The 21520-nt window shown below is 46.0% G+C and overlaps 1 protein-coding gene across 5 annotated transcripts in view; it reads right to left on the reverse strand.

The window, feature by feature from the left end:
- Positions 1-21520, reverse strand: part of MORC2 (MORC family CW-type zinc finger 2) — a 41974-nt gene that overhangs the window by 2937 nt on the left and 17517 nt on the right. For 3 of the 5 annotated variants that reach the window (XM_025474570.3, XM_025474569.3, XM_025474572.3), the window contains exons 6-25: positions 18478-18586; positions 14429-14588; positions 14205-14316; positions 13590-13715; positions 12903-12982; positions 12093-12175; positions 11455-11540; positions 9977-10117; positions 9726-9880; positions 9482-9610; positions 8878-8983; positions 8435-8567; positions 7145-7219; positions 6666-7046; positions 5944-6075; positions 5045-5099; positions 4486-4627; positions 4102-4362; positions 3921-4014; positions 9-197 (exon numbers count right to left, since the gene is read on the reverse strand). In XM_025474570.3, the coding sequence (XP_025330355.1) occupies positions 9-197; positions 3921-4014; positions 4102-4362; positions 4486-4627; positions 5045-5099; positions 5944-6075; positions 6666-7046; positions 7145-7219; positions 8435-8567; positions 8878-8983; positions 9482-9610; positions 9726-9880; positions 9977-10117; positions 11455-11540; positions 12093-12175; positions 12903-12982; positions 13590-13715; positions 14205-14316; positions 14429-14588; positions 18478-18586 (2749 nt within the window). The remainder of the gene's footprint in view (positions 1-8; positions 198-3920; positions 4015-4101; positions 4363-4485; positions 4628-5044; positions 5100-5943; positions 6076-6665; positions 7047-7144; positions 7220-8434; positions 8568-8877; positions 8984-9481; positions 9611-9725; positions 9881-9976; positions 10118-11454; positions 11541-12092; positions 12176-12902; positions 12983-13589; positions 13716-14204; positions 14317-14428; positions 14589-18477; positions 18587-21520) is intronic. The other 2 variants (XM_025474571.3, XM_025474573.3) reach the window with 1 other exon arrangement.

The following is a 21520-nucleotide window of genomic DNA, read 5'->3' on the forward strand; positions in this document are numbered from 1 at the left end:
TGGCTCACCTCCTGCACCTTTTGCAGGAGCGCCACGATGTTGGTCCTCAGCTTCTGCAGCTTCTCCTCTGTCTCTCGGAGCTTTCTCTCAGAAGTGCGCAGGCTCTCCTCGGAGGCCTTGGCCCGTGAGTCAGCACGGCTCTGGTAGGAATGGCACAGATTCTGGAGTCCCACTTCATACTGCTTGAAGTACTCTTTCTGTAGAGAGGGAACCCAGAGGGTAAGTGCATGAGCTTATAGGGGTCCCCAGGGCCTCTCTAGATGGGCTCCAGTATCCCTACGCAACTGGCTCAGTGTGAAGGGACGTCACAGACAAGGGATAAGTAGGCTCTCTAGCTCCAAAGTGGAAAAACCTGATGCCCATCTCATGAGGTTGCCATGAAGAAAGAGATGGGATCACCTATGTGAACCCTTCAGCCCTTGACAGCAAGCCATTAGTAAATGTGAGGGAGGATTCTTCCATTGCAGTTGGCACGAAAAGGACAAGTCCCTCTCCCAGCTGAATCACATGTTTCTAACTTCACCACAGTCCTTTTGGCAGCCCATCCTAAGTCACACCTCACAATGTCAGAACCAGAAGTTCTCTTCCAGAAATATTTATCAAGCACCCACCAACAGTGGATACCTCCAGATTTGTGTAGTATACTAATAAGCAACATTAGAATTTTTACTGTCTTTCCTAAGTACCTGAAATTTCCAAGGTGTGGAGTACTGATGTTAACTAGCAGTTTCTCAAGGCATGAAGCTTTTCAAACTTTTAAAAGCTAGAACAGTTGCTTCAAAAGAAATGTTACATGGAATCTAATTGGAAAAAAAATCTGTGCAGTATCTGTTTATTTTCAAAACTCAAACTTACAATATCATTTACTCATAAGTTACCCTTGAGAATAACACCATTCTGATGAAAATGAATGGTCCTAGCTGACCACTGTAGTCTTATCAACTCCTGGGTTTATATGCTTCTATAAAGATGTATGAGCTACCTGGCATTGACAGCTCCTGACTGCTGTTTTTATTTTTATTTTTATTTTTATTTATTTTTTTTTTTTTTTAAAGATTTTATTTATTTATTCATGATAGTCACACACACAGAGAGAGAGAGAGGCATAGACACAGGCAGAGGGAGAAGCAGGCTCCATGCAGGGAGCCCGATGTGGGATTCGATCCCGGGTCTCCAGGATTGCGCCCTGGGCCAAAGGCAGGCGCCAAACCGCTGCGCCACCCAGGGATCCCCTGACTGCTGTTTTTAAAAAGTGTTACTGGCAAGTACTTAACTGTGTCGTTTACCTTACAATTTAGAGTATTATCCTATTAAACCAGAATGGCAAGAGAAATTTGAAGTTCTCCATTAAAAATAATTACCCCGGTAGCAATTACCCCGGTAGCACAAAGTGTTTAGGCAGACTCCAAAATATTAAAACTCAGTATGTCTTGAGCCTATGATTTGAGTTAGTTTTAACTCTTCATTTATTATAAATTTGTACAGTTATAATACCTTTTAAAAACATATATGTTTAAATCTAGTATTTGTAGGACTCCTGAGGACTTTATGAAACTCCCATCCAGGATGATGGCAAAAAGGATGACCTTTCACAGACTGACAAGAACATAATGAACATTAGAAATCTCTGTTGTAAAAAAAAAAAAAAAAAAAAAAAAAAAAAAAAAAAGAAATCTCTGTTGTGTCCCTGACGTTAAAAAAATTAGTTTAGACCTTACAGTCCGCGGACTATAAAGTTGATGCATTGGTGGTATACTTCCTTTTACAAGCATAAGGTAGCTAATAGACTCTTTTATTAGCTCAGATGCTAATAAAAGCTCAGATGCTCCTGGCTGACCGTGTTTTTGGTCTGAACAGAGAAGATCCCAGTGGACCCAGGCTTTGCTCTGAGTCTGGCAACAACTTTAAACCACAAGCAACAAATTTGACAAGAGGATGCCAGGCCACCTACCTAAGCATCCTAATTAGTGGATTGTTCATGGGATTTGCAGAGGGCAGCTGCAGCCTCAACAAGGGCCAGAGCTGAGACACAGAGCTTTCTGAGGAAGCTTTCTGATGAGCTCTGCCATCCTCTAGCTTCCTCGGCCTGCACCTGCCCTCTCCTCTCATGGGAAGCAAGGCAGTACTGGAAGAAGGGCAAGCCCCGTGTCCTAAAGTAGTAGTACCTGGATTCAAATCTGGGTTCTATCACAACAGATTCTTCACCTGAGCCTCAGTTTCTTCAACTCCTAATACTCCCTTTTTTTCTTTTTAGTAAAATGAAGATTAAAAGCCCTATCTCTTCCTCTTTGGAAACCATCAAACACACAGCTGCCACACAAGGGCCCAATATCTACAGTTTCAATTCTAGTTCTGTTCTCTAGAAACTCTTCCCTAGAAAACTTAAGCTATTCCAAACATAAACATATCTGTCCCACTTGAGGAAGACAACTCCCAGATTCCATCTGCAGCCCTAACCGTCCCACCCCTCCAAGTGCCCCATCCCTGATCTCGACCTGCGCACTAAACATCACCAGAAATGCAGATGGCCAGTGTTCCCAGCCCAACACAAATCACAACTTATCACCGCTCTTACCCCCACTGTTTTCTCCCAGTTAATAGCTTTGTCATCACTTCCCACAGGCCTGAGACACAAAGAAGTACATGGCCTCTGCCTCCTCCCCCATCATTTGCCTCCAGTCAACCACCTCTGACATGGCCCTTTCACCCACCAGTCCACTCCCACCACTCTAACTCAAGTTCCCATTCCCTCATCTCTGACCTTTCACAACTCAACTGGCCCTCTTGCCTCGGCATCTTCCATCCACCCATCTCACCCAAACCTACTGCCATGAGAGCTATCCTCTTAGGGCAGGGTCAGCAGACTAGAGCCCCAGGCCAAATCAGCCTGCCACCTCTTTTTGTAAATAGAGCTTTACTACAGAACAGCCACATCCATTCCTTTACAAATGGTCTACTGCAGTGTCATAGTGTTTAGCTGCCACAGAGCTGAAAATATTTGCTAACTGGCCCTCTAGAGAAAAAGTTTGTTTTTCTGCCCTAGACCAGGTTCAGAATGACAATTCCCCTGGCTCAAAACTTTTGCTGGCCCTCCATTTTATACAAGGTTTAAACCACCAAGCCCCTAAGATCAGACATTCAAAAAGTACCATATCTTGACTCTCAGGGCCCTCTTCTTCCCTAAATGCTCACCACATAGTCTGCTGCCTTGACCTGGGAACTTCCATCCCTCTGAACCCCTGCTCACAAAGTCGCCCTGCCTCAAATCTTCCCTGTCACTTACACAGGCACTTGCAGAGACCCACATCTTCAGACTGCTGCTCCCTCCCCAAGGCTGCCACAGCCCAACTGCTTCCATGGCACTTACTGCTCTCAGTCTCATGTCCAGCTACCTAGTAAAAATTCAGTCTCTACTGAATCATAAGGCACTTGGGAGGCAGGATTCTCTACTGCTGCTCATGAAGAGATCCAGCACAGGGCCTGTGCCACTTTAGCATAACACCCAGTGCTTACAAAAAAACACTACCCACATCTCTACCTCACTGTAAGAGTCAAGTTTTAGGCACTTTAAGTCTAAGTTCTTCACTGTTGCCTGGGACAAGTTTACTCCCTCTGCTGAGGCGGAGGAAAACAGATACACTCTAGGAAATGTCAAACCAGGCCTGATGTCCCTAAGTGAGGACTCAGCCCCAGCATCTTATGAATGGTGTGGTTGGCTTCTGCATACCACAATCATAGCCAGCTTTGGCACTTTTTTCTACACGTTTTCTATTTCTCTCAGCAAAAGAGAGGCTGTGAGGGGGCATAGGGGAGGTGGGCAGCAAAATGGCAGGGGGGGGGGAAATGACACAAGAGCTGGCAATCACAATAAACATGAAGCTGAGGGACCATGCAGAATAAAAATAAAAGGCTAAACTCACCAAAGGAAACGATATTAGCTCATCTGAATTCATAGCACTCAGCTCCTTCTTGGAGATGGGGAAACTAGGAGGCAGGAAGTACCGTAAACAATTCCTAAAGAAAGAAGGTGGGAAGAGGAATTCAGAATAGCAAGAAGAAGGTAGAGAGCCAGAGTTAGCCTGACTGGGAAGACACATGTACCGGAGGATCTGGACGAGCAGGTCAATGGTCTCATGGTTGGTGCTCGGGGCAGTGGTGTCAGGCTCTATGCGGATGCAGTCAGAAGTAGAGGGCTCTGCCGTGGCTACAGCCTGTTGGGCCGCTGCCGCTGGCGGCGCCGGTGGTGCTGCCACTGCTGCCTCCTCCTCCTCCTCTTCCCCACCCTCCTGCTGCGTATCAGGGCTCTGGTACTCCGGAGAAGGGGGCTTCATCAGCCGCACATCCTCACTGCCTTTCTCCACCCTAGGAGGCACAAAGCACTTGTCATGTATGCCCCAGGCACCCAGGATGGGCCGCTTGCTGGGAGGCTGGGACAGAACCCCCCTGGCCTGGACAACTCTGTGGGCTTCTGGAAAGGGGCGTTACCAGCGGTCTCTCGGAGTGGTGTCTGTGGGCACGTAGTCAAACTTCACCTTCCACCGCACCACATGTTTGCCCACTTCCACAGCTGTGACACGGCCTGTGTACCACTCCCTGTTCACACGCACCTCCACGTGCAACCCTTTATCTAAGAGAATGATGATGGAGTGGGAGTCAGAAAATTAACGGAGTTCCCTACTCAGCTAGGGCCACCTAGAGAGGCAGTCCAAGGACTTGCTGGGACAAGAACCCCTAAATGCTTGCCAGTACTTTGCCAGGAACATGGAGCCCAGCCACCCTGGTCTCCTTCCCCATCTGCCATGAGGGTGCCAAAGAGCAGCAGGATGAGTGACTGCTAGAAGTGCAAGCCAAGAAATTTGTGCTAAAAATACACAGAAGGGTGTGCTATCTTCAGAATTCTTCTCGGGACTAGACTTGGAACCACTGCTACACAAGAGCCCAGAGCCAGGAAAGCCTCCAAGAACCTTCAGGATAAGTTGTTGCTGGCTGAGGGGTCCCGCTATCCCCTTCCCCCACAGGCTGCCAAGTACCTCCCCGAATTTACCTTTCTGAGCCCTCTTAAGGTCAGCTGGGTCCTCTTCCCCAGCACTGTCTGAGAGCTGCAAGGAGAACAATGTTAGTGTTAAAAGCATCCCCAGTGACCCTGATAAGCATATTTTTGCATGTTTGGCAATCCAGGGTCATCAGCTGTCACTTCATGTTGTCTTATGTGACTTTTTTTTTTTTTTTTTTTTTTAATTCATGAAGACACAGAGAGAGAGGGGCCGAGACACAGGTAGAGGGAAAAGCAGGCTCCATGTAGGGAGCCCGTTGTGGGACTCGATCCCAGGACTCCAGGATCACACCCTGGGTTGAAGGCAGGCACTTAACCGCTGAGCCACCCAGGTGTCCCTTATGTCACCATTTAAATCTCCATGTCTCACACCAAGACCTGCTCTCTAAATCAGAACCTTGAGTGTCAACCCTTCTGCCACTTTTTTTTTTTTTTTAATTTTTATTTATTTATGATAGTCACAGAGAGAGAGAGAGAGAGGCAGAGACACAGGCAGAGGGAGAAGCAGGCTCCATGCACCAGGAGCCCGACGTGGGACTCGATCCCGGGTCTCCAGGATCGCGCCCTGGGCCAAAGGCAGGCGCTAAACCGCAGTGCCACCCAGGGATCCCTTCTGCCACCTTTATAAACAAGACAGTATGCAAACGAAAGTCACAGACACAGGGATGCAAAGGGTTTCAAGCCTCCCTGATCTGTGGGTGACCTCCAGCCTGTGATGAGAGCCAAAAGCCAGTCTCACTCAGAAGCGTGCCTGACACCATGTTTCTAAATCACCTGTGTGACCAAGATCCTACAGAGATGAACTGGGCTTCTGGAAGGCTCAAATCAAAACAGAAACAGACCTGGTGCAGACTGCAACCCTGAGGAGGTTTTAACCTCAGACCACCTACCTCATTCAAGTCCTTCTTTTCCTCCTTCACAGCAAACTTGCCCCGCTTAGACCTTTCTTTCCTCCTCTCAGCCTCTTCCTCAGCTTCTTCCTCATCAGAGACCCCAAGAGTCCGCTTCCGACCAGGAGTGGTCTACAGCAAGAGGAGAGGGAATGTGAGGGGCCCTGTCAGCCCTTGAAGATTCTGTCAGGAAAAGATTCCATCTGGCCTAAAGAAGCAGTAACACTTGTGTGCTTCTCAGTTACCCCACAGCTGAGCCTCCCCTGACATTACTCAGTATACAGCAACCTCCTGGTCCCTGTGCCCACAAGGACCTTTGCTCAAAGCTGTCATAGGGGGAGCTTCTCAGTTTACTTCTCCTTTAGCCTCCCTGGCACCAGCTGTGCCCTCCCTGAAACATGCTGCCCACTGCTGCAACCCACCACGGCTTTCACCAGGCTGCCAACCTATGCCCATACCACAGAAGCTGGTGGAGGGGACTCAAATTTATGGCAGATCAAACACAAAGGGAATACTGAAGAGCTCCCTGGACAGGAAACCAACATGCTCTGTGCCCTGACCAGAGAAAGTCCCTTTGGCTATTGAGACTCCTCCTTAGGGGCAACAGGAAGCTTGAGGTTTGATCTCCAAAAAGGCTCCCCCAGTACAGCTTTGACACAGCCTGATACCGTTCCTAGACCACTGAGGGTAGGCTTGGAGCTGGAAGAGGAAAAGCATCTCACTGGGGAGAGTTTACTGGGTGGCTCTGGCTTCTTGACCACTGGAGTCTTGATGGCTCTGGGAGCAGGGACCTCCCGAGGGCTCTTGGCGTTGGGTAGCAGAGATGGTGACAGTGGCTGCACCATAGGAGTGGGCCGGGGCGCAGTCTTAGCCGGTGTGTTAGCAGGCTTTCGGGGTGCCTCAGGTGGTTGCAGCAGCCTGGATGTACTGGCCTCCTCCCGAGCTGCCAGGGTAGAAGGCTTAGGGGTACTGCTGATAACAGGAGCCTTTCGGGGCTGGCTAGCTGGCCTGGGAGCCTGCAGGGAAGGAGGTCTGCTTGGGGCATTCTTAATCACAGCAGGTAAAGGAGGCGACCGAGGTCGCTGAGGTCTACGTGCAGGTTCCTAAAAGAGAATGGAACAGAGTGAGAACACTTATCCTAGCACAAGACACCTAAGGAAAAGTCACCAACCACCCCCCCACACACACCTCCTGGCTTTACCTCTGTAGAAGGTCTGGTGGTCACTTCCAAAGGCAATTTCTTCAGGTCAGCTTGGGAGCGGATAGGTGTGGTTTTCTGCATGGCAAAAATGATGAAGTTGTTTGTATATCTTGGTACATTCAAGCAAACTCTCTGGATCCCTACTGTGTCTGGGACAGTGGGCAAATAAAAAAGAAAACCTAGACCACAGTCCTACTATTATAAGAGACTCACTCTCATTGGAGAGACAAAAAATACAAACACTAAATCATCAGGATTCTATGTGACTAATCTAGCAACTGAGAGACCAGGAGAAAGTGTCAATGGACTAAATTCCTATAAAAGCAGCCAGAAAAGTTAGGAAACGTATGATAGAAAAGGCCAGAAAGGACAAGTGGGATTCAGTAGGCAGGGAGGCAGGTGTAAGACATCCAGGTTAGTGCAAACATCTGCACAGACAAAGAAGCCAGAAAAGAAAAAGCCTTTTTTCTAATAAAAATGATAGAGGAGGGGGATCCCTGGGTGGCTCAGCGGTTTGGCACCTGCCTTTGGCCCAGGGCATGATCCTGGAGACCCGGGATTGAGTCCCACATCAGGCTCCTGGCATGGAGCCTGCTTCTCCCTCTGCCTGTGTCTCTGCCTCTCTCTCTCTCTGTTTTTCATGAATAAATAAAATATTTTAAAAAAATAAAAATAAAAACGATCGAGGAGTAATACCATAAATATGTCTCAAAAACTTGACAAATCAATTAAGAAAATGAGAATAAGCTATTCTGAAACAAATGGCAGAGTAAAACACTCTCCAAATCAAAAATAAGAAATTCAAATCATAAGATGTATATTTTTGCCTGTCAAATTTGCAAAAAATACTTTAAAATAAATGTACTGCTTACAAAAAAACCAAACTAGTACATCTCCTGGAGAATAACTTGGAAGTAGTTATAAAAAGCCACAAAATTTTACAAACCCTTTTGACCCTTTCAAATTCACTTCTAGAAAAATATCCCAAGTAAAGTATGCACTAAAAAAAAATGTGACATGTCATGGCATAGGATTTCCACTTTATTATATATATTCATGTGTACACAAGCAATCATAAAAAGTTAGAAGGGTATTGTCAGTTAGTGGTGGTTACCTCTATACTAGAATACTTATTTTCTGACCACGTTGGAATACATAAAACAGCAGTTTGATTTTTAAAAATGATGATCATGGTGTACTCAAAAACCAGGGAGCCACTGAAGGTTCCTGTTCCATCCCAGAGAGACCTGACACAATGCTGGCTTTGCCCACTGCCCACAACACACGCACCTGGAGGGCCTCTAGCTTCTCCTGCTGTTGGCGAATTTTCTCTGTCAGCTGCTTCTGCTTCTCTTCTTGTGTCTTCAGGTCTTTTCTGAATGTCCCCAGGGGAACCTTCTGCTTCTGTTCAGAAGCCTCACATCTGTAGAAAGAGAGTGTTAGGGAGGTTGTGCCAAAACAGAACCCTAGGCAGGACACGGTCCTCTTTAGCCAACCCATGCTTTCACCACAGCAATGACCTCAAGGTTCCCAAATGTACAGAATTAATACTCACTGCAGGACAGACATCTATTCTTACTTCCAGAGCACTTATTATTTGCAGCAAGACAGAGACATGAGGATATTAGCACTGACCTCAAGATGCACAGCAAATTATTTGCCCAAAGGGTAGAAGGAATACAGTGGGGGAGAGAGAAGATACCCACAATCTCCTTGTTAGAGCAAGTGCTCACCGGTCCTGCTCAGGATCAGGGTTCATGGAGCAAACCCAGGTGTCAGGGTAATCTTTTTCCACAGAACTCAGCTGGAAGGGGAGGGTTCGCCACTTCAGACACAAATCTATGACACAGAAAACATCCCCACAAACATCAGTCATGCCCGCTAACAGTATCTATAAGCAGGTTCCCAAGGCAAAGATGCTCCCAACTTTCCATGCAAAGATCTTTACTCAGGCTACAACCCTGCCTTCCTTGCAGAACAGTAATTCTCAGTGATTCCAGCAAGAATAGCCACTTTATATTGTGGATTCTCAATGTTCCCAGCCTCTCCACCTCCTCAAAAAGGATACTGGCTCAATCATCACTCGCACCATTAACAATGTGGTATCAAACCAAGTGAGGCTTGGCCAAGACACCTTCTACCTCATTCAGGAGGGACAGGTGGGACTTGACATAGCACCAAGACTGAGCTCCCAGGGCCATCACCAAACAGACTCATCCCCAGTGGGACCAAAAGTCCATGAATGTCAGTCAAGTCAGGAGGCCCGCAAGGGGAAAGAGAAAAAAGGCTCATGGACTGTGGTGGAGAGTCAGGAGGAGGTTCCGACCACCAGCTCACCACACTGGATGGTGGTTGGGATTTCCATAGCTCTCCGGCGCTTGTAACGTAGCTCACTGGATGGAGGCTGGTTCCAGTTGGCAGAGAGGTAGCCAAACTCATCCCAGAACTTGATGATTCCCCTCTGGGCTGGAAAGCAAACACCCACACAACATATCAGGAGGCAGCTTCTCACTCTTCCTAAATTTACACCATTGGGCACTAAGAGTATCCTAAGGTTGGAAGTGAACAGAAAGGGAATTACCAATGGCAATGTCCTTCCAATACTGTGCCAGATGCTCCCCCATTGCCCGCAACAGGTGCCGGTACTCCTTGGCATCAGCAAAGTCCTGCTTGTTGTGTGTAGGTTCGAGGACCAGGTAGGGCACATCAACAACCCCAACAACCCCACCACATGCCCTACAGGGAGAAGATGACAGAGCTCTGTCACCCCACTGACCAAACACATCCTGTCATCTGCCTAGGGCTGAAAAACTCTCTTTGGGCAATACTCACATGCCCCCTTCCAGCTGTGGGCCCACTTTCTCATACATCTTGATCAGGCGGCTACAGTTATAGATGAACATGCCATCCAGGTCCCGGTGTTCAATGTTGACCCCAAAAACAAAATTCAGTTCCTTAGGTTCTTTAAGTGCTCTGAGAAGACACAAGATGAATTTAAGCAGATCAACCCATTAATACAAAAACACCATGGTCTTTAAGATATGCTAGCTTAAGCTTAAACTTGAGACACGTTAAGAAAAAAAAACATGCAAGTTTTGCATTTCCAGTCAATGTGTAACTTGTTAGATTTGATAGGGATACAGTGCTGCACAGTGACTCTACGCATCCCTACATAAAAGCATAGGACTTTGGCTTCTGGTTACAAAACAGGATGGGTTTAGGTATGAATGGGATACTTTGAAGCTGCTGCAAACCTCTGGAAAGATAGTTACATGGTGGACTAAACACAAGGTTATACCTACTCCACTAATGTGACAGTAGTTAATTTTTAAAAAGTAAAAAATTCACCAGAACGAGAACATTTAGAAGAGACTCTCCTGTGATAAATAACAAAATCATGGAGCTGAAAAGAAGATGTATGAGCAGTGTACTGACTCAGAAGAATCCGGAAACCTATGCCTGTGGCAGGAAGGCCAAGCAGCAGCAATGCAGGAATTGAAATCCAGAGACCCGGGATCCCTGGGTGGCGCAGCGGTTTAGCACCTGCCTTTGGCCCAGGGCGCGATCCTGGAGACCCGGGATCGAATCCCACATCGGGCTCTCGGTGCATGGAGCCTGCTTCTCCCTCTGCCTGTGTCTCTGCCTCTCTCTCTCTCTCTCTCTCTCTCTGTGACTATCATAAATAAAAATTAAAAAAAAAATGTTTAAAAAAAAAAAAATCCAGAGACCCAAGAAGCTCCAAACATAAGATGAGACGTGGAGATAATCTAATTAGCTAGGATGACCCATTCTAGACGAAAAAGGTCCAGAACTCAACCTATGCATTATTCCACATTTGTATCCAGGGGTAAAATATTAAGAGTAGATATTACCAGATGGTACAAACATAAGCGAGTTTTAAAGTCGTATTTCTTAAAAAGGTATGTGTTTTATAAGTTTCATACAAATGAGCATTTTATAAATCCTTTAAATGAATAGGAGAAAAAAGAAGAAAAGAGAGGAGAGAGAGAAAAAATAAGAAAGGAAGAAGAAAGAGAGGGAGGGAAGATAGAACGGGAGTTGCCAGGAAAGAAGGTCTGGGTTCTCTATCAGGGATTGGCCCCGCTCTGCCTTTTCCTAGCTCAGGAAAAAAACCTGCAGTGGGCATTTAACAAGCATTTGGGATCACAACATCAATGGTGCTCTCAAAGCATTCGTTGTAATAAAATGGCAACCTCACAGGGTGGGGAGAGATTCCCCAAGCTCTTTAATTGTCAATAATGAGTGCTATATAACTAAAAAAAAAAACAAAAGCCAGCCCTGGCACTCACCGCTGTTTGGCCTCCTTGATCCGCTTTTTGACATCGGCTTCTCTGCGCAGAGTAATGGCTGTGTTCTGGACCTGCCTCAACATCACCTGAAAATGTACAATGGCACCAGGTGAGTGGAGGAGGGGCTCTGGGCCCGCAGCAATGTTATAACAAACATCTGAAATTTCTCATTTTAAATCACATGGATTCAAAACCACACTTAAGAGATTTACTTCTTTAAAAACTCAAACTGACAAACTCAGAAGCTGTGCTTCACTTGACTAGGCTGACTTGAAGGAACAAACACTCCAACTGAAATAGTAAGTCTACAGAAATGTATGTCAGAGAGTGGTAAAGAGAACTGCTCAGACCCCTTACCTACTGTGTGTGACCTGGGGCAAGTGACCATCTTCACTTCAATTTCCCTTTCCATAAACTGAGAATACTACCAGTGGTCACTTTATATGGTTGTCAGGATGTTGAAATAAATGATTGGCCAAGATTCTGCCACACAGTGTGTTCAACAGTGATTACGGAAACATCTTAACATCCCATTTTTCAGCTTTAGAAGGAGTTCATGACTAGCCTGATCCCAGGCCAGCTCTGAGATACTAATGCCAGAAATGCAAGAGAAGAGCTGTACAGATCAGGGGCCTTACCCTTGAGTCTCGAGTAAGGTCTCCACCTAGGCGAACTTCTAAGGTCCGAGCTTTGCTCTCCGCCTCCCGTGCCTTCTCCTCAGCTGAAATCCAGAAGAAATCACAGTGTAGATCACAAAGGTTCAAAAACACTTAGTCTTCCATCCTGAATGCCACAGTATAGCACTTGCTAAACAAGATGTATGTACACCGCCAAGGAACAGGAGTGCTAGGAGAGCAGCCTCCCTGGCTGGAATGCAGTCAGTACAAAAAGGAAAATCCTTTTGTTTGGAGGCCCCAAAGAAAACAGGCACTATTTATACTTGAGACATGTTTTTTAAACTTTACAAATGAACCAGAACAGGTCAAAAACTACCCAAGGCAACAGAGTTACATCCTCAGCAGGAGCTGGAAGTTATCAAAGTCCTCAGCCAATCACTCTCCATCAAGCAGCCAAGAAGCCCTGTCAGCATGAGAGACCTTGAGATTTTTGCCCTGCAGTCAGAAAAACCAATTTCACAAGTATTTGGGCCAGAGGATAGTGTGAGATTCTTCACTCTGGGCAAGCCAAGGAACTGACACTGTTTTAGATAAGTCCCTATAAATGGCTGATGAAGAGAAAGTAGAATCTGGGGAGAAAAACTGCTGAAAGGATTGGCATGCAGGGGGAGGGGTGCAAGAGGAACTAGACCAGTGGTTCAGGAGAACAGTTTGCCTCTGGATGCTAGACAGAGCTTTTTGTGGATCCTGCTTTGGCCACAACAAGTATTCCCCGGACAACCCCAACCTGATCCCCCTCCTGCCCAGTTGGGGTGGGGGTTTGTGCATTACCAATCCGTGCTACATGCTCAGCTTTCTTCACCTCCTGCTCTGCACGAGTCTTGAAACGGCTTGATGTGTACTTGTACATCCTGAACAGGGGAAAAAGCAACCTGAAGACTCAAGCAGCAGTGGGGTAGGGCAGCAACATGAGCAATGCGGGAAGCACCCTGCCTTCCTGCCTCCTCCCAAGTTACACTGTACTCATGATGAGTTAAAAACAAAGTTATTTTAGCAAACAACTCAATTCCTTATTCCACCTGCCCCTTGCTCCCATCTTTGATAAGCAACCCCACTACTCACCAGGTGTATCATTAATCCCACAGCAGAAACAAATCTCAGCAATCAGCCAGGGCCTTTGTTCTCCTGTGTAGTGTCTATAGGCCCCTTGGCCCTGAAGCTGAGAGGCTCAGACAGATCACTGTGCCAGGCAGAGCACCCTCCATGTCACAGAAGGCACTCATACTCAATGAACTTCACGAGCCAACCTCCATAGCTCATCAGCCATCTGTGTCCCTCCCTCAGGACTTAGAAGTTTCTACGCAGTAAATCAAGGAGCTTAAAGGCCCAAATGCAGACAACACTGTCAGAGCCTCTTATCATCACTCCTAGCATCACTCCAACAATGCCCCAGACATAGAGCCAAGGCCCCATCCTTAGCTCAAGGGAAACAGCAGACCAGGGTGGGCAGGCCCCTACCTGGGCTTATATAGGCAGCAGGAGAGCCTCTTGGTCTGCACCTTGTGCCCGTGGATGAAGATCCGCATCCGGGGATCAATATAGAGCACAGCTGCATAAGCGCGGAAGGAGCGCCGCTCTGGCTTCCTAGAGGTGGCAGGAAGAGGAGTGCTATCACCTACTCTACAGCCAGCTTGACCAAAAGTATGGCAGGACAGCCTCTCTGCAGGCTGTCCACCTCACATCTTGGCTTTTCTCACCAGCCTGAAGCGCTGCTCCCTCAGTGTGAGCAGCATACCCCTCACATCACCAGCATAAGCACTCCACAGACACCAGACCCAGCCCAACCACCCTAAACCCAGGAAATCCTTTCCCATCTCTAGGCTCAGTTTCCAAATCAAGGAGCTGGAGCAAGAGATCATCAATCTTTTCTTTTGACTTAGCTGAGGAGCTGCTATCCTATTCATCCTCCTACTTGTAAGAAAACACTGAGTGCTCAGCTTCATCAACTCCAAGAACTGAGAAATTCAGGAAATGAGCTCCCTCCTCTTTCCCTGAAGTCACCTTCTAAGCTCTCCCTCAGAGAGAAAACGAACATCAGTTCCAAACCTTCCCTCCCATTCCAGCCACACTCACGTGCCCTCTGGGGAAGTCTCTGCCATCTGGATATCTCTTGGATTTGAGATTATGTCTAGCTCTGGCTCTCCGTTATCCATGAGTTTGAGATTGAAGATGATCACCAGTGTTCCTGGGAAACAAATCCTCCTTTCATCCTGCAAGGCACCCCCTGCACATCCCCATACTATTCATGGCTCTGGAGCTCTTGGATTCTCGGAGCTGTAAGTTCAAAGCCTACTTACCACTGTCCCCAGGAATCTTCATGAACTGAGTCATAACTTCCTCCTCATTGCGGAAGGGAGAATACTTGTAGATGAGTTCTGTCTCGATGGCAAACTTCTCCACGTTGTCTGTGACAGGTTCTCGGGTCCGAGCATTCCAGGTGGGCAATGGAACTATCACCTATGGAGAAAGCACAAGCAGATGCTTTAAGGGAGGACCCAGAACAAGTTTCTCCCAAAATGTGCACCGATCTTGTTCCTTTCTCTCCATAATGGCTCCACATTGCCCCAGAGAGGAGGTCCAAGCTTTGCAGCCTACCACCAGAGACTCTGTGGCTTCTACCCCTTCCCAAGACTCAGCCTCATAGCACCAGGTCCTCTGGGATATGCTGATTTATGCCGTGGGGGTCCCTGCATGGGCAGTTCCCTCCTTGGGATAGCCCTGGCCATTCTCCTTACTTGGTAATTATTCTACTCTTTCTACTATTGAAGAGATACTTGTACTTATCTAGTGAATCTGAAGACACATATATACTGACAACTCATCAATTCCACTCCCAGGTTATAACCTAGAAGCTTCTGTACATATGTACCAGCAAACATATAAGAGTTAACAAAAATTTCAAATAAAGACTGGAAAAGTTGTATTACTGTATATTTATACGAATGAAATAGTGTGTAGTAATGACAATGGACAAACCAACAGCTACTAGCATCAACATGGATGAATCTCAAAAAACAATGTTATATACAGAGTGCCTGAGTGGCTCAGTCAGTTAAGTGTCCAAGTGTCCAACTCTTGATTTTGGCTCAGGTCATGACCTCAAGGTGGTGAGATCAAGCTCCGTGTTGGACTCTGCACTGGGCATGGAGCCTGCTTGAGATCCTCCCTCTCCCTCTGTACACCCTGTACTAAAAAACAAACAAAAAACCAGTGTACATGAAAATGGCAAAAAAACAGGAAAAAAAAACCCCACTGTATGTTATGTGCCCACTATATAAATGTCATAAAACAGACAAGATAAAACTATTATTCAAGAATGCATATATAACACAGATACCAAAACTATAAAGAGAAACACGGAAATGATCATTACAAAAATTACCTAAAGGCAGTTCCTTCAGAGGTGCAGTAAGGAATATTACTAGTGAGGGGCACACTGGGGGCTTCTAGTATCACTCCACTATGGCAGCTACCTGGGTGTTCACTTTATAATTATTCTCTCAACTGTACCTGTGTTTTAATACACACTATTCCATATTACGGAACAATCTATGTTTATGTTTTTAAATATCCTACCTGATTGATAGAGTGATAAAATTGCACCTCAATAAAACTGGGGGAAAAAAATCCTACTCTGTCTTCTAAAACCCTACCCTCAAGTGCCACACCCAGAGGCTTAGATGTGCTCCTCTCCCAGACAGCTGCCCACAAGCCCTGTGGATAGCTGACTGCTTGATTCCCTCTGTAAAGCTAACCAGTCCAGGCACCCCGAAGGTTCAAATCAAATTACCCACCCTGAGGAAAAAAAAGACTCTATTTTAACAAGTGCCAGAGTGATAAACTGTTAAGGGTTCTGAAACATTTTAGTTTTTCCTAAGAAGCTTTCTGCCTAATGGTATTCATCCCTGGAGCTGGTTTGGACACATTCCTACCCAGTCAAAATGATCTTATTTTGAAATCTTGGCTGAGTTTGCACTAGAGTACAATCCAAAATAGTGACCTTCAAGCACCAAGTAAGGAAAAAATTTCAACCTAGCTTTTTTACCCGGGGAACTGAGTTCCATTTGTGTTCTGTGAATGTGTACCTTATTCTGCAACTCCCATTCTTCACAGCAGCCCCAGGTGACAACAGCATTACTTTACACAGCATACACTTCCACTGGCACCCATCCTGGCCATCAGGACACTTCTTTAGTTTCAATGTCACCACTCCCCTGGTTTTCCTGTTAACCCATCTGGCCACTCCTATCTCTTCTGTGGCCGTCTCCTCTCCCTAGGAGAGAACATCCCTGAGATCTCAGGTGCTCTTCTCACTCTGCACACTTTTAGGTAAGCTCATCTGTTACCAAGGATCCCAGAGCCCAGGCCTCCCCACAAAAGCTCATGACCCAGACTTAACTTTCCAAGTCCAGGAGAAAATGACACTCTTCATCAAAGAGTAGGATGCCCCTCTCTTCCATTCTTCACTAGCTCCAAACAGCCCACCATGCCCCAGCTGCCACACTAGAACCTACATCATTCCCTTTTCCCCTCTCCACTAATCAAACACCAGATTTACAGGCCCCACATGTCAAAGAAATGACAATTCTTCCTAGCTCTCTCACCTTCCTGCTGCAGTCCTGGCATGCTACACACAGCTAGGGAATGTTAACTAGTCTACTCCAACACCTGTCTTTTCAATTCAGTTACCACACAATGACCAAACTGATTCTTTTTAAGAGAGATAAAATACGAGCAGGTAGAAAGGGGAAGAAGAGGGACAGAGAGAATTTAAAGCAAGCTCTACACCCAGCGTAGAGCCCAACACGAGGCTCGATCTCATGACCCTGAGATCACAACCTGAGATGAAATCAAGCCACCCAGGAGCACCCTGCCCCCCACCAAACTGGATCTTTTTAAAAGGGAATCTGATACTGCCACACCTTTGAAGGTTGCTGTTAGTAAAATCCCGCACTCACCAAAGCCCTGAGATCAAGCCTGACCTGGCCCTGCCTGCTCTCCAAGAGGCCACCACCTTTCTTCAGCTAGCCCCTCTGCCAAGTCCCTTCCCACAGCACATATGAGGCTTCAGGACCCTGAACACACCATTTCCATGAACTTGACCATCCTCCTCCCACTATCCACAGTCCATCAGAAAATTACTGAAAACCGAAGCCTGGACAAAAGTTCTTTTGCCCCACCTTCTCCCAGGAGCCTGCTTTTTCCAGCTATAGCACTTCTCTTACTGCATGCATGATAGATGAACTGATACAGTGCACCAAAAAAGCAAACAAAAACACTGGCTTGCCAGTGTTTGGTGGTGGGAAAAAAGACAGCTTTTCAGTCCCAATATGAACTAATATGCTACGATTTAAGCTCACATATAAACAGGGCCAGCACGAATTTAATCACAGCTAACCAAGAGAGATTAATCAGCTTGAAACCCTGACTGAGTTCACCTATTTACATGACATCTGTGGATTTCTGTCTGCAGACCCTCTCAGACCCCTCTCTAAAGTTCTGGCCACTTCTCACACATGAAAGGAAGAAAAGAGTCCAGTCTGAGGCTGGGCAGACTAAAGCTGTCTCTGATTCCCACAATGAAGAAGCAGAGACTTCACCACATCAGCTTTGTGGATGTCTGAACCACCACGCCGCAAAGAGAATCAACTGAGCATGTGTTTAGCTTACATACTTAATTACTGAAATGCTATAAAATCAAAATATTCTAGATTCATTAGGACTTCTTTCTAGCACATCAATGATGAGCTGGGGCTAAGTGTCATCTATCATTTAGCAAAGAGCTTACCATGATGTTTTCCATATACTTATCTGCTTCACTACCTGTCCAGGCCCTACAGGTATCTGACTCCACCTTCTGATATAAATGATTAAATCAACATATTTCTTCAAAAGGAAAATACCTTCATAACACATTCCACAAAATCACCAGCGTATGGAAAAAATAGTCTATTCCTAATATTAATTCCTATTACTATGGCAGGCTGTGATCTCTACCCACAGTCAAGTTAAAACACTCCACTTGATAAAACAACTCTTCATATTAACACCCTGCCAGACTGAATTCAGGCTGCAAGTCTAAAGAAGATACAAATCCAACTCTTGGTCCCTGCCATTTAATGGCCTCATTCTAATAGGCCTAATTCTATTCTCTGAAGCTTTGAGATTTTTACCTCCTCTCACACTAAGAGGTCTGCCTAACCCCTCAATCAGTTTGACTAACCAGCTAATCCCATAATGGGGCCATGGCTGCAATCCTGCAACCCCAATGAGCCCAGCATCACAAATAACTTAGGCAGACTAGGAAATGCGAGATGATGACTCAGACCACAAGGACAGAACCTACTTCATCAATGCCTTCCTCCTCATGAAAGGTCCGAGACAAGAAGAGGCAGGTCATGGTGTCTTCCTTCTTGGTGAAGAGTATAAAATCCTTCCCAATGCGCATTGAGCCCCTGAAAGGAAAGCAGAAATGGGTTATTCTCCCAGGGATTCAAAAACCCATCTGAAAAAGAAACAAATTCGCTCTCTGGACATGAGTGAAATTACCTTTCGAAGGCTCTCCTCAAGGCCTCCCTCCTTCCCAGGACCCTGAGATGATGAGGTCCACAGCCCTCATTTCCTCTACTCTTCCATCAGTTTTTGCTGTCCCTGACTCTACTTACCCACCTTACAGGGCTCCCTCACCACCCTTTTTGGACACATTCACCACAGATCATCAGCCCCAAGTTAGTCTCACCCCCAACCTACTGCCACAATGGTAAGTAATTCTGCTGCCCATGCATCAGGTTCATCTCAGCCACACAAGGGCTGCTGTACTCTTTGACTGAGCCACCACCAGATTTCCCTCCAGGAATCAATACCCTCAACACATCATCTTCCACACTGACCACATCCAGTTCCCACCTGATCCTTCCACCGTTGACACAAACTCCCTTCTCATTCAGTCATCAAATGGCAGCACCATCAAGGGTGTAGCCCACAATCTACTCTTATAAATCCTCAAAAAGAAACCAGTATGACCCTAAGGCTCAGCCAAATATAGGGGCTAACCATACACAACACAATTCTTAATCACAGTTTTTAAGAAGCCTATAATTGGCTCATGTCCTGTAACTACAATTACCTTCTCTCTCAAAACTGTTTTGCCACCTCAAGCTCATTATGCCATAGGCAGTCCCTACTTTTAGACACAAATGGTTTCTGGGAAATGTGCCTTGAGGCTGGGTTCCACAAGGCGAAAGTCCGAATGGAATCAACCGCTTCCTTCCTGTTTGGCCACATTAAATCTTCTGAGGAACAGGCAAGAACAGGCCTTTCTGGGCAACATGGAACAGGGCAGAAGTTCTAACAGTTCATTACCCGCTGAACAATGGGGCTGTTTAACTCCTTTCTTCTGAGCAGCTTCTGGGGCTTTATGGTTGTTATCTCATTAGCCTTCATAATACCCCAGGGAGGGGATGGTAGTGGGAAGCCTCATTACTCTCTTCTATGTACGAATACAAACCAGGTTGGCAAGCCAAACACATAAATGAATGCCATGTCCCATTTCCCCAAATGCTCAGGAAAACGCCCAGGACACTATCCAGAGACACCCTGGGGGCTGCCAAGTTCTCTTTCTCCTCCTCCAGTTCCAAAGATGCTGGCAACACTCCTGACAGATTTCACAGCCCTCCTCCTTCTTCTCTGAAGCTTATGGATAGCAAAATGAGGCACATTACCTTGTTTTCTGTCAAAGCTTGCTCTTGCCCGAATTTGGCAAAAACTCTCACTTTGTGCTTCTTTCTTCCCTCTTTGATCCTGACCTGGGAGGCTGAAGAGCAACAACCCCAAAAATGCCACCTCTCTGCTGGCTTCATTGCTTCTCAGCCCTATTCTCACCACAAATCACTCCCTCCTGAAACTTTTCAACTTCTGAATTGGTTTCAAAATTACACTTTCAACACTAGATGGCTCCAACTCAATGGGTTCTCTACAAAACTCATTCTACTAAAATACGCTAATGACAACACTCAACTTCCTGGTCTTCTAAGCATGGTCAGAGTCACATTTTGTTTGCTCCTCAAACTTGCTCTGTAAGAGAGAATGTCAGAGAAAAGGACCCCATTTTCTAGATTAGAAAACAGATATTCAGAGACATGAAATAGCTTGCCTGAGGCCACAGAACTGCTAAGACCAGGTAGAAGGAGGCTGGCCTACAATCCAGATAAGTTGGGGCTTCATCTTTCACACTGACTCTAAGAGACCTGTTATTGGGAATTTAGGGCACTAGCCCCAGAATCACCAGAATCCATAGACTCCTAGGCCCTACCCTAGATCTAGTGAATCAGGCCAGGAAACTGAATGGTGAGATCAAAGGAGAAATAAAACAATCCAGAAACTTGTCTAAGGCTCTCACAATAATAGGAGCATTTAATCCTTAACTTACCTAGCATGTATTACACTCCCAATTTACAAAGGAGGAAGTTGAGGCTCAGAGAAATAATTAAGTGGCTGAGATTTGGAATTTAATTTAATAGGACTGAAGTGAGATGGACAACAGCTCCAGCTTTGCAGCAGAAAGACCTGGTTCGTATCTCAGCTCTACACTCGGGCAAATATTTTTATACCTCTAGGCAAATCACTTCATCCCCATAAACCTCAATTTCCTCATTGGAAAATGATGATAAAAGGATTAAATGAAATCATCCTAGTAAAATTTTTAGCATAGTGCCTGGCACGTGGTAAGTACTTGTTATTACCATTTGGTTTCTCCCCTGAAAGACCAATTAAAAAGTCCAGGTACCATGTTCCTAATGTCTTTGAAAGCACACTCTTTCACTGCTACACATCCAAAGCACGCTGCATATGAGACACAACTGATTGTTGACTGACCAAAGCACCACCCTCTCTCAAAACAACACGTTTACTGGAAACGTGACTCAGAATCCCATTTGTACAAACTCCAATCCCACTAAATCTTATTCCATCCAAAGGTATGTACAGCTGGAAGTGAGCATTTCAGAAATAGAAACCTTTCTCTTGGGGCTTCACTCAAAATCAGAACAACACATTCCAAACACCAAACAAGTGGGAACCAAGGGCTGAGAAAGACCCAAGGGATCTGAAGACATTAGGTAAGTCCCTGCTACTGGGTCTAGCAGGACACAGGAGGAGAGATCATGTCCTCTGAGAGGGAGGGTTCAGATCTCTCTTACTCACCCTGGATCCCCCAGTGCCTGGGCTCAAAACATGACATGTGACAGGTGCTCAGGGAACACTGCTGAGAACACTGCTGTGCCATGAAGCAATTTCTCTACCATCTCAGATACTTCTAACCCTGCAAAACAACCACTTGCATCCTGAAACCATGGGGAAAAGTAAGAATTTTCGTCAGGAGGAGAGATGTG

This window comes from Canis lupus, chromosome 26 (genome assembly GCF_003254725.2).
Source record: "Canis lupus dingo isolate Sandy chromosome 26, ASM325472v2, whole genome shotgun sequence".
NCBI classification, from domain to species: domain Eukaryota; kingdom Metazoa; phylum Chordata; class Mammalia; order Carnivora; family Canidae; genus Canis; species Canis lupus.